This window comes from Typopeltis vanoorti, chromosome 14 (assembly GCF_054136105.1).
Source record: "Typopeltis vanoorti isolate ZY-2024b chromosome 14, IOZ_Tvanoo_1.0, whole genome shotgun sequence".
Taxonomy (NCBI): Eukaryota; Metazoa; Arthropoda; class Arachnida; order Uropygi; family Thelyphonidae; genus Typopeltis; species Typopeltis vanoorti.
The window spans coordinates 38,892,193-38,905,365 of NC_143562.1; the positions used below are offsets into that span (position 1 = coordinate 38,892,193).

A 13,173-nucleotide genomic window follows, 5' to 3' on the forward strand; every position below is an offset into this window, starting at 1 on the left:
CCATCTCCATTGAAGATCACTGAAGTTTCTACATCTTTTGAAAATCCCACCAGATTTATAACTGACAACTTTTAAAAGAGGTGGCTGGGTTTTGCTATGAATTACATTTTCTGAAGATTTTTTAACGCTTATGTATTACATTAAAACTATCCTATTCGATATTTAAAATTGCGATCTACATTTATTGAATAAGGATTATTTTTTTGGTCTCCTTTATAAAGGGCAATTTTACTATTTCGAAGATTTTTGGTAATAAAATTTGCAAAACCTCGATAACTAGCAGGACATGGATCCTTGGTTTACTGTTTTGATCATTGTATTTTTATAGTAAGAATGAATGGAAGAACAAGAATGAGAATTCGGAAAGATGGTGATATCTTCTGACCACTTTTTGTTGCTTAGTCATAGTTGAATTAGATCATTATTCGAAATATTACCTTGCAGTTTCCGGACGAATTAAGACAATAATATATATCGGGAGGGGGGATTCTAACCGAGTGATTCCACTTGAAAGAAACAAAGAATTGTTTCAATGACAATTTTTTATCCCTTTGGGGACAGTTGTCATTAAATATATAAAATTTTTAAAATGAATCTCCTTGATTACTTTTTTTAATATTCATTTGGAGTTTCCTCCCTTTTCTCCCCTATCCCTATTGGGGCGAGTTGAGCCCCCTCATTGAGGGGTTAGGTATTTATGGCTGTAGATCCGTGTGTGTTCACGGGGCCAGTTTTGCCTGCTAGCGGGATAAAAAACCCCAGATAAACTGAGGAAAAACGCTGCTGTCCACGCCCAAGACCGGCTAACTTGGCTATGGCAAATCCTTAAGCTCCTCACGTCGACGACGGGAATCGAACCCAGGACACTCCTTCCCCAGGCATATGGGTGCAAAGCGCAAAGCCACTAGGCTAACCGCGCGAACCCCTCACTAGGAAACTAATTTGTTACAAGCCATTGTCTTTAAGTTTATTTTTTCAGAGTTCTTTTTAAATTTTCGTATGAATAATTATATATTTACTCTTTTTAGTTAAGTTTTCAGTTGTGTAACAAGCTTACATGATTGTTTATATACATTCTTATATGTAGCAGATTAAGAATATAAAGAAACAAAGCTTAATTTAAAATAAATAATATTTAAAATAAAAAAGAACTTGTATTTACGTCTCGTATGTATTTACTAAAGCGAATATTAAAGATGTACAGTCGTTTTGTGGCTTTAAGGTCCCTTGAATATTTTATTCTAATCTTTTAATCTATTTCTCGAGAGTTATCTCCTGGAGAATATTCCTTTTTTTTTTTTATTTCTGTAATTCATCCTTCGAAGTGAATGCGTACATATATTTCTTTGTGTTTGGCTTATTTGGTGTCAAAATCGCGTGCAAGTGTTGGTGCGTCTTTTTTCGCATGTCTTCCAAGTAAACCTAGTGAAGTAAGGATCCTTTTATCGCCAATGTTTGAGTATTTATTCTGAATAAAGTACAGTTACGCTAAAGGTTGCAAGATGACCTGTTGATCGTGAGTATTTTTCAAAAGATTAATGTTTTACTGCCACTTTTGCAACGTTTAGCTGAATTTACAACGTTTGCAAGATTCTGAAACCGGTGTTTCAAAAATTGAAAATAAAATATTCGAAGATTTTTTTTCTTTTTTCTTTTTTGGTTTTTTTTACTAAGTTATCAATCTTGGATCGAGTGAAAGTATCAGACATCAGATTATGTGTGTGTGTGCAACAGTTTTATTCAGAACAAGAAATACATTAATTTATGCTGGCCCTAACGACAGCAGTGCGTTTTACATACAGCTGGTTACAAATAACTTCCGGCAAATGATTTTCTTGGTGGCACAGCCAGCCAGTTCTCTATTGAAGAATTTTGTTTTTTTTTTAACTCATGAATCGGCTTTTGTCAACAGTGGTGCAACCATTGGTGACACAACACCAAACTCATAATTCTTTGTTGTTCTTGTCTAGTGTTTAATACTATTGTTCGCAAAGAGAAATAAAGCTCTTGATTCACAAAAAGTGTGTGCTTATTTCTCCTGAGTTTTCACTTTGAAAAATGGAAAAAAAAAAATCAATTTTCTATCTACAAGCTGCATAAAAAATAATTTTTTTTTTGTTTGTTTGTAAGGGCTGCCACAACACAAAATTACACATCGACAAAGCATCAATAAGATACATAATTCAACAAGAGCACCTAGACCAATCTTATACAGTAAGGAAAAGAAACGAACGACTAGCCCGGGAGTCACAAAACGCCTATGATATGTCTTAAATTCCCTGAGCTAGTTTAACGGAGACAAAACAAAAAAAAAAAAAAAATCGAACAACTTATTAATAAATCTGATCTTAAAATTATTCACGTGTGTGTAGATTTAATATCGCTTGATGCATATTTCCAATCTGGCATGAATGGATGAAGGTTGCGAATAAAGATTTACATTTCGCAAAATAAAACGACTAGAAAAGTGAGCAAAATTTGTATATATATTGGTGAAAAAAAAAGGAAAGGCAGAATGGACAGTGGCCCAATACTCACCATGTAAACAATTGAGCACAGGGCCAAAATCATTCTATTGATTTCGATTTTTCTTATTTTAAAGAGGTTATTTTTTTTTTTCAGAATGAAGTGGCAAGAGTTATCTTTGAAATCAGTGAACAGTATGAAAAAATATTTCTAAGAAAACGCACTCCAATTCCATAAGTTTCTAACCAGAATTTTTCCTTAAAAAGTAAACCACCAACAGAAGAAATGAGAATAGTAAAAATCAGATCGGTATCTCAAGTCATCTGAAAGATTTCTTTCCTCAATTTTGTTTTCAAGAATATATAATGAATTGATTTCTTTTGGTGTAAACCTTAGGGATATGTCTAATAAATATGTGGATTCGGAAAAGAATATTTGACATTCTATTTTAAAATAAATACGTCATCCAACATGTCCCGTAGATTAGATTACTAAAAGTTTAAAATTTTTTTTTATAAAAAATGAAACCTTTCTTTAGGATACGTTTTTGGCAGTGCTGTGAAGAAAACCACGTGACCACATCCAAAAATACTTGATTGCACAGATCATTCGCTTCTAAGATTTTCAAAAGGTACCAGCAGGATTTAGCCTGTCACATTTGGTCGAAGTGACCTTGATTACGTGAATATCAATAAACGTTCAAAAATATACAACAACAAATCCTAGATGCAATGTAACATCGTTTGCTTCACCACAATTAAACATACTGTTGGAATCAAATCACTCGCGCTCAAGGGCTTTTCTCTTTCGTCTTAAGTGTACCATCTTGGTCAAGCCGTATTAAAAGAAAAAGAAAAGAAAAAAATGAGTATTGGACAATCGGCACCATGAATGGAAGACTGAAAGAGGAGGACCTTCATAGCTGGTCCTCAGCTGTTTCTTTGTTAATTATATAAGTCCAGTGATTCAGAAATCTAAAGTGAAATACAAGAATATTTGTTCGCACTTACATCTATATTAAAATACCTACAAATCTCTCACCAAAATATTAAATCTTATAATGTTTGGAATGCATCTTTTTGAAGACATATCCCTCGCAGAACATTTTTTAACGATTTGGCAAAAAACATGATGTTCCTGTCATAAAAATAATTATCTGTTGTTGTTTTTTTTTCAATTCCTATCAAAAATAAACTTTTTTTCGTTCGAGGGAACAGCCTTTGTCGAATAGTTTCTGAATGACTGGACTTAGTTAAGATAATTTGGATAAAATATCTTACAAAGAGGAATAACACTAAAATATCTACTGTGGTAGTTCCAAGCATGTCCTTTTCCTAGCGAAGATGTCCATAAATGGTCTCACTTATCAAGCAACTAGAAACAATAAACTATACAAGTATTAACATGGTGGTGGCCAATCTTCATTCTTTAGATGAAGTCATTGAGATCGTAGCTGAGGTTGTCTTCTCAATAGCCTCCGTCTTGCTTAGTAACATTCATTGAGTTTTTTCTTCTTTTTCTCTTTAGCACACAAAAGTGGATACTTCTTCATCAACTTGAATCACTAAAATTTGAAAAACAATGACATGAAACTGGTTGCCAATATCACTGCTCTATATATGAACTCGAGTTATACTTCAAGTATCACCAAAGCGAGATTCGATTAAGGAAGACTTGAAAATAGTAAATGCAGAGAAATTGCACCATTTCCACAACACACAGAGAGAGAATGTACTAGATATTTTGCGTGCACCAAAAAGAGATATCTCTCTGACTTCTAAAAGTTTACCTAACGTATTTATTTCTATATATTACTTGCAGTAAGACTAGTTCTTAAAAAGATTCGAAATATCTTCCCGTTACAGAGACTGGTCCAAGAAATACGCATCACTAGACCAACGTCCATTTTGTTTCAAACTTCAGCAGTGCAAATCCAAGGCACTGATGGCCGTTTACGTCTACGGAGGCCACAACCAGACATTGGAAAACAGTATCATGTCATCTTTTCAGGGAGAGTTCCTTCCCTCTCTCTCTCTTTAGCATCTCTAAAAAAAGAAATCTAAGGCCACGTTTAATAGTATATGGAATGAAGATATGCACTTCAACTACCACAGGACACCTAGTGGAGATCTTTACAATCATATATTCACACACACTCATACACACACGCACACATACACCTAATGCTAAAGGTCTAGCCGAAATAGACGAGTGTAAATTACGCTCTGGTCATCCCGTCTGCAACCCATTAGATTGCCAAGGCAGCTCGGTTCTATTTCGATTGCGACAAGGGGTCATTCCTGCCGACCAGCAGATGGGACGAAGGCAGAATCTTTAAGTTTCCAGATCCGATTCCTGTTCAATGATGCTAGGAATGACTCCTCCTGGTCCAGCAAGAGAAGAAAAGCCCATGAGGTCTCGATCTATTTCTCGGGCCGCTTGTCTTCCTTCATTGATGGCGTGCACAACCAGAGACTGTCCCCTTCTGCAGTCTGCAAGGGAAAATATAAAATGGATTTTAGTATATGCTGTACAACTGACTTATTTCAGTTATGATATATTCATAGAAATATTAAAAACAGGACTTATTATCACTAATTTTTTTCTTTCTTTCCTGACTAAGCGTCTTCTTATTGTTCAGGAGTAATTTCCATCCCTGCTAGTTTCAACCGTGGTTTATTATTTTGTAGCGATCCACCGAACAGAAAATTTCATATCGGACAAGAGTGAAATCATCTAGCCAAGCAATGCTCCTGTTTTGTTCTTGATCGAATATACGAGTACTTTAAGTTATAATGGTTTCAAGATGACATCATCGATAACTTTTAAAGTACGGTGACATTTATTTTAACACTTCAACGCAAAACAATTTTTGTTCTTCTTAAGAAGCTAATCCAAGTACAGCTTCGCAACACTTGTTCTTTAAAATATCAGAGTCGAAAGCTCATGTTCTCCATTATAAAAAGGAAAATATCCAGATATTAATTGTAATTATTTTGAGGTAATGAATATTCTAGTCGAGTTCAGCGGTTTTGTGTTGCTTCTACATTACTAGCTGATGAATTTCATAGTTCGAAGGTCATGAATAATCCTGATATTCCGGGAATGATGCTCCGGGAACTTTATGTCAGAAAGTGACGATTTTAATAGTTATCTCACAAGATAAAGATTAGAATTGACACTTTCTGAACTAACTTTCTTATTACAATACATCAATAAAATTGAAATAAAATGAAGTGAATATTTATACCTCCAGCTGCATAAATTTTTGGAACGGAAGTGCAGAATTTTCCTTCTGGAGTGTCAATATTTGAACGAGCGTCCTGATTTACACCTAGGTTGGTCAGCAAATAGTTTTCTGGACTAATGAAACCCATTGCTAGAAGGACGAGATCCGTCTGCAAAGAAAATTCAAAGGTTAGACTTGTACAGAAAGAGAAATATCATTCTCTCTCACACACACCCACACACACACGCAGGACGGTAGCTAATATTAATAAAATAAAGTTAGATAACGATACCGTATCTAAATAGACAGCATTTTACAATGTCAGATATACCAAACAGTATACTAGTCAAGTGGCAAGTTCATTGATCCGCAGACCAATGAGAATACACAATTCCAATCCTTGATATAAAAATAGAAATTGTGGTGAGGCTTACTTTAAAAACCTGGCTAGAATCCGGAACTTCGTTCATCACCCACCGACCAGTTGAATCCTTGGTCCATTGCACTCTCACTGTTCGTATCCCTGATACGTGGCCTTTGTCATCACCCAGGAATTCCTAAGAATGAAAGTCCCGCTTAAAACAAAAGTGCATGGGATATCAGAAAATATCGAAAAAATAATTTTGAATGCCTTCTCTTCTCAATGCTACCATTTTTTTAGCACGAAAAATTTTTACATTTTATAAATTGCAACAATATAAAGAAAATTATACACATTAAAGAAGACGTTAATTCTGAAATTTGTGCAGGTTGCTATAATGTGATAAATCCCATTGGGATTTACAGTCGGATTCATTACATTACTACAGTGCTGTAATTGATATTCATAATTGACTACGGTTATGGATTTTGCCAGTGATGGCCAAACGAATCATTGAAGTTTTTACGAGTGCATTACCTTGCTGAGAATGGAGAAGTGACGTGGATCCTGACCATATTTCAGTCTAACTTCCTCGTGCCCGTAGTCGACTCGAAACACTTTGGGCCACTGCGGCCAGGGATTGGAATCGGCCCGTGATGTCGGAGGCTCCGGCAAGATCTCGAATGTCACAACACTTCGAGCTCCCTGTGAAAATAATGACAAAAATGAAATATTTTTTATGAAAAATACATCAGCAAATTGTATGGATGAGGGTTCATAATCGAGATGAGAATCAGTTATGAATACTGACGTCCTCACGCACGCACGCACGCACACACACGCACGCACGCACGCACACACACACACACACACACACACACACACACACACACACACACACACACACACACACACACACACAGTGATTACTTAAAGCTCTTCAAACTTTCGGCATTTCCATCCAATTGCTGAGATGTGAGATACTATTTGCTCGTGCAAGAATGCAACAAGAAACTTGAAAAGGCTCATGGCCATAGCAACTACGAGCTATCGCTTCCAAGTTGCTATGAAGAAATAATCTTCCACGAAACAATGGGATTTTACTAATTATGCGCAGTTTCTTCATATCGGGGAGTTCTATATTTGTGCATATCCTTGGTGGTGATGTACCATTCCGTGATATTTATTTATTTGGTATGCAATGAAAGATTAATACAATCTTTCATTGCACTTCCCTATATTTTTCATGCGAATCTTATCCATGAAAAGCTGTTAAACTATTTAATACTGCGAGTGGGCTAAGGGCTAGGCAATGTGGAAGTCATCCTCTCAGAAGTTTTTAAAACCGATTCAGTCCTCCAATGAACAGAGTGGTGTTCATTGGAGGACCTCATCTCATATTACATTTCATTGATATCATACGTGATCAATGCATTTTTTCACCTGATTTCTTTCAAAGACTGCAGCTTTTTGTTTGTCGTTGTTCTAGAGCAAGAATATTTCTCATCTTGTTTTACTCTTACAATTATTCTGTTCTGACCATTCCACAACATTGCAAAAAAGCCTACAAAAACGAAAGTCATGTAGTCACTCAAATAGCACTGAAACTTAGCATACTTCTTCCCATCTAGTTCAACTGTCGGTGAATGAATGTTACCGATATTTTTGGCCTTGTTTGTTTCCGGAGTAGTCCAGTATAACCAATTTACTAATTGACCATCTACAAAGTATCATATGAAAATATGATACTTTGTTCATTATCCAGTGCAAAAATGGCCACTTTTGTTTATATACAGATGGAAATGATAAATGATGCACATACGGAGAAAGATGAAAATCCTGCTCTAGAGGCCAAATATGGAACTTTCTTACTACATTTCTGTCCTCCAATAAGCCGGGCGGTGGTCTTATACCGGACGATGAAATTGACTCCCACCGAAAGACAATCGCAAACATCCGTAACTACAGAATTCGAACCAGCAGCCTGTCGGTGGTGAGCAGAGTTAACATTTCAGCTAACCAGACTGGCAAATGTTCGATAGAAATGACTTCGAATAAATTGCTAAGAGCAGAACTTATATTCGCTTTTGATCGTATTGTACACCATCGGTTTTCATATATCCTCATCAATCATATTTACCATTGACACAAAGAACATTCGTCTGGCACAATCTCATTGGCTGAGTGGATAGCAGCTGCAAGTTCGTTAATGGTCCAAACCTTTTATTATGTAAAAAACTTGATTCCTATAACTTTTATGGTGTAATAAAACCTGAAATAGCTTTAGCGGCTTTTGAGTGCAACAGGTTCAGCAGAATTATATTGAATACCAGTCTTCTTTTTAGAAGTGGAAGAGAATGCGATCGTCTAAAACATTTGAAATATTCGGCGTTCCTCTTTGAGTACAGTTTAGTAAAGAATTTCATCGGAACTTGCACGTTATTGGCGATTTCAGTATATACTGGCAGCCAAATAAATAATTTAGCTTTTATTTGTCTGCCAACTTAATAGTCCAAGCAGTGCGAAATCAAGGTAGGCTATTTTAGTACCGGCAACGTTGCTTTGCAAATATAATACTTTGGTATGCACACTGTAGTAAACTAGATACAATCCGTTGCCTAGGAAACGGAGCTGGGACATTAGCGTGACGTTAAAAAAAAATGAAATTAACCATAATGGATTCTCTCTCTCTCTCTCACTCACTTTAGATGTCCTTCCCCCCCCCCCCCCACTACCACCAAGTAAGGAAATAAGCATGTAAAATTCTCGTTACATTCTAGAGTTTTGCGTTTCCCAACATTGCCAATACAATATTATTTGAGTCCGGGATTCACACGAATCCCGGACTCAAATATTGCTTACATAAAAGTAAATATCTAGGATTTTAATTTTTGGAGGCTTTAATGCCCCTATTAATCTCGGTAAAAAAAAAACAAAAAAAAACAGAAAGAAGGGTTCTGGATGTGTGTGTTGTATGTCAGTGCTTGAAGGAGTTATTGTACCCTAGCCACATCTTTTTGCATTTCGCTTGGTTTGAAATTATAATAGCCTTCTTCATATACAGCCTATGTACAGCACGGCAGAAATTGTATACACCGAAAATGTAATAAGTGAAATATAGGAATATTTTAACTTAAAATTCATACAAATTAGAGTATACTTATTGCTCCGAAACCCCTCTTTAACTGCATTCATAACTAATCACGTTCCAGCAAATTACGAATTTTAGACTGGTCATCTTGCTCATCCTGCGCTACACAATTAATGTCTTTCAAGGATTGGTTTTCCATTCTTACTACTGTAAACGTGCTAGGTGATTGGCGAATCACTTTAAGTCTTCGCATAAACATGTCCAAATTGATAACATAATAATAATTGATTGAATGGAACAGAGTTAAAGTTTGAATGATACTTGAAATAAATTTGAAATAACAGTAAGAACTTGATTACTGCTGAAATATGAATTTGATTACTGCTGATTCTGGAACAATTATTTACCGTTTTAGAATTTGAACTGGTTATACAAGCATTCATTCATTATATTATTTGTCAGCCACTGCTGTGAACTCGTTATATTCTTCCTCAGACTGTTTTTATATCACACACGAAGGTTTCAGGGTCCACGGCCCACTGTTAAACCATTGTAGGCTTCCTTCATTACCAACTAAATTAAAAACCGAATATTTATTGACGATATTTTTCTGATGACTACTAATACATATATTAACTACTCTACCACCTGGTAGACAAAACTAGAACCTATAATTATCATGAAAAATATTGCTGCATCACATGGGGTATGGATGTTTCTGAAATGTATTCAGGTGATAGATGAATTATCAGAATTATTTATTTACAGGTTAAGCTCTAGCCTTGACTAAACTGCTGAAAAGATACGTTTATAATGTATCTTTTCAGCAGTTGAGTGGCCGGCTAAAATTGGTTTCTTAACGAATCAAAAAAAAAAAAAAAAAAATTGATACTGAAGTAGTCTGAGTCCGAAGCTTTAGCCACATGATTTTCCTGCGCAAGCGAAACCAGACTGACATATCTCTTTAAGAAGTACGAGATAACTTGTATTTCCATAATGTTGTGTGTGATCAAACAGTTAAGACTGTTGTAGTTGCTGATACTAACAATTATGGTCAGCGCATATATCAGTAGTAGTATACAATGGGGGAAGATCAATGTCAGTTAGATTAATGGAGAAATAACTTAAACCATGAGTGGAATTTCTCAGAAACGAAATGCTTCTACTACTAATTCAATTTCATTTAAAGCATTTCTTGTCTCCATCTGACTTACACCTTAACCTTTCTTGATGCAAACACAGCATATCAGTAGCTTCTTGTGCCTACAAACAACTATTTCCTTTTTCTGCTCAAGACATTACTGTTCCTGCACAAAAAGCATCCATATAATGCTTGGTACTGTCCAGAAGGACTCATCTTCTCTTACATGTTAAGGTCACTGGTCAAGTAAATGTCTTCATAGAAACTCAGCTGATGCACTAAAAAGGTTAATGGTTCTGGACACAGTCTATTTATTATTATTAGTAGTAGTAGTACATGACACCTCCAGGTAGTCTACAGACTCATCGAGGGTGTGCACCTACTCTACAGCTCTCTTTCTCTACTACTCAATCCGCCAACTACACCAACGTCACATCTACCGTCCACCAGTACTAGTATTTCCACTGACAATTGCAAACATCCATGCCTACGCGAGATTTGAACCCGCAGACTTTTAGCTGGAGAGCGGATATGCTGACCACTCGGCCAACCAGGCCATTTTGCCTGTAAATTACTTATATTCTCTAGCCAGTTTGTTTGTCTTTCGGGATGAAGAACTTGAGTTTTCATGTTCTTCATGAAAAAAACTCTTCCAAAAGAAAGGCCTTTATAAAGGTCCTTCACGTCCTAGACGGGATTCGAACCCAGGTCTTTTCAACCAAAGGGCATCGTCATTATTGATACGACGAAGGATCCAAAAGAGCAACAATTCGGTTAATTGATTACCACTCTTTTACAAACTCGCTGCAATCGTTTTCTCATAGACGTTGCAGTGAGTTTGTAAAAGAGGTAATCAATTAATCGAACATTACATTCATTGGAACATTACTCATAAAAATACCCTTCAGTATGGATATTTTTATGAGTAATGTTCCAATGAATTGGCCACCATTATTCTTCCAAGACTATAAGAATACGATCAGTTACTGGTTCAAAATCCAGTGACTGTCCAGCTTCAAAAATCTAACGAACCAACTTTTCTTCCTCCTCTTTCATTCCATCTTTGGAACAGTGCTCAAGGACTACAACCTCCGGCTGTTTAATAAGCACATCAACAGATTTCTACTTTCTCTTTAACCTCTTTCCCAAACATGCACTGATGTCCTGTAGGTTTTCCTACCTCTTGTGTGTGGGATTGATATAAAAACGTTTCTAACACTTCCAGGGATTTCAAAACGACTACATCGTAAGGATTATGCTGTAAACTAGGGTTTTAATCGCGCTCAACTGTGCTTTTACCTAAACTATTAATTCAGCCAAAAAATGTCGTAAGGAGGATAAATTATTGAGACTACCAAACTTTAGAATTGAAGGTTATCAATTTAAAATTAATAACTAGGTGGAAAAAAGGGGTGGAACAGAGCTAATCAGAAGTATTGTGTATTCTACGAACGCAAGGCTATTTGCTTGGCTAGATAGTGGTGATCAATCCAATCTGATCTCCTTTCTTTTTAAATCCTATTTAAAGTTCGCAATAATAACTTCAAAAATTGTTCCCCTTTTAAATAAGAACATGGGTCCCTAACGTGTTTAGCAAGTTCTGAACTAAATAAAAAAGGAAAGAAAGAATGACAGTAGAAGAGAAACGTTTACCTGTCTCAGAGCAGTAGCAATACAGTCAACTCCCGTATCTCCTCCTCCAATCACTATTACGTCTTTCCCTTCGGCAGTAACCTGGATCTGTTTGTGCCTAATAGCGCTTAGTCGCTGCTTCTTCTGCCAAGACTCTAAGAAATTCATGGCAAAATAGATTCCTACCAAATTGCGCCCTGTCAAAAATAACATTATATATATAATGTGTGTGTGTATGTATATATATATATATATATACAGTATATATGAAATGCTATGCACAAGATCCCTAATAAAATACTGATGTAATTGGAAGTTATATAAATTTAAATAAATGTCATTGTTTTACTGAGATAAAGAGCCAAATAAGCTTCACTTCGGCGAAGTAAATTAATTCAAATTAAGTGGATATTGAATCCAACATTATTTCTTAGCCGAATAAGAAACTTAAAGATAGACAATCTGATCTAAGAGTTTCATGTCGAATATAGAAAAATATAAAAGTTCGGCAAGTCCAAGCGTAAGCCAACAGGTAGTACGTGCTGGGGCAACTCGTGGTAAAGGTGGAGTAAGTTCCGATCACTGTCCTTAGTATTTTCCCATAATGTAAAACCCAACTCCTAGGAGATGTATGCCTTTTGGCGATTCGTACAGTAAAGAAATAAGCTTTGTATTACTGCAACCTCAATATTTACATCTAGGTCTACCTACTCACTGACGAGACCTCAAGAAAGGTCGAAACCGGTCTGGATAGTGACCTTCTCCCATAATGTATAACAGCATACATCTTCTAGTTGTGTTTTACATTATGGGAAAATACTAAAGACAGTGATCGGATCTTACTCCACCTTTACTACGAGTTGCCCCAGCATGTATCACCTGTTGGCTTACGCTTGGACTCGCCGAACTTTTATAGTTTTCTATATTCGACGTGAAACTCTTAAATAGAAAATCAATCTTTGAGTTTCTTATTCGGCTAAGAAATAATGTTGGATTCAATATCCACTTAATTTGAGTGTCATTGTTTTATTACGATGGCATTTAAATTTATCTCATTTACTACTTATATCAGTATCTGTATTAAAAGAATAATGATTAAATAATAATAATCATTAATAATAACGAATAAGTAAATTTATGTGTCAATTTTTCATTTCTGCAAAGGTCTAGTTTAGGGTTCATTGCTATCGCCTTTATGGATATGGAGAATAAGGGAAATTAGATTTGAAGTGTCTATTCTTCCTCCACGTACT

General features: G+C 35.8%; 1 protein-coding gene across 2 annotated transcripts in view; it reads right to left on the reverse strand.

Annotated features, from left to right (window-relative positions):
- Window positions 1-1,713: 1,713 nt before the first annotated feature.
- LOC150099379 (uncharacterized) overlaps window positions 1,714-13,173 on the reverse strand; it is a 148,891-nt gene continuing 137,431 nt past the window's right edge. For both annotated transcript variants that reach the window (XM_090404456.1, XM_090404457.1), the window contains 5 exons: window positions 11,942-12,117; window positions 6,594-6,761; window positions 6,130-6,252; window positions 5,717-5,864; window positions 1,714-4,958 (listed from right to left, as the gene is read on the reverse strand). In XM_090404456.1, coding sequence (XP_090260582.1) covers window positions 4,801-4,958; window positions 5,717-5,864; window positions 6,130-6,252; window positions 6,594-6,761; window positions 11,942-12,117 — 773 coding nt within the window. In that variant the 3' untranslated portion in view covers window positions 1,714-4,800. The remainder of the gene's footprint in view (window positions 4,959-5,716; window positions 5,865-6,129; window positions 6,253-6,593; window positions 6,762-11,941; window positions 12,118-13,173) is intronic.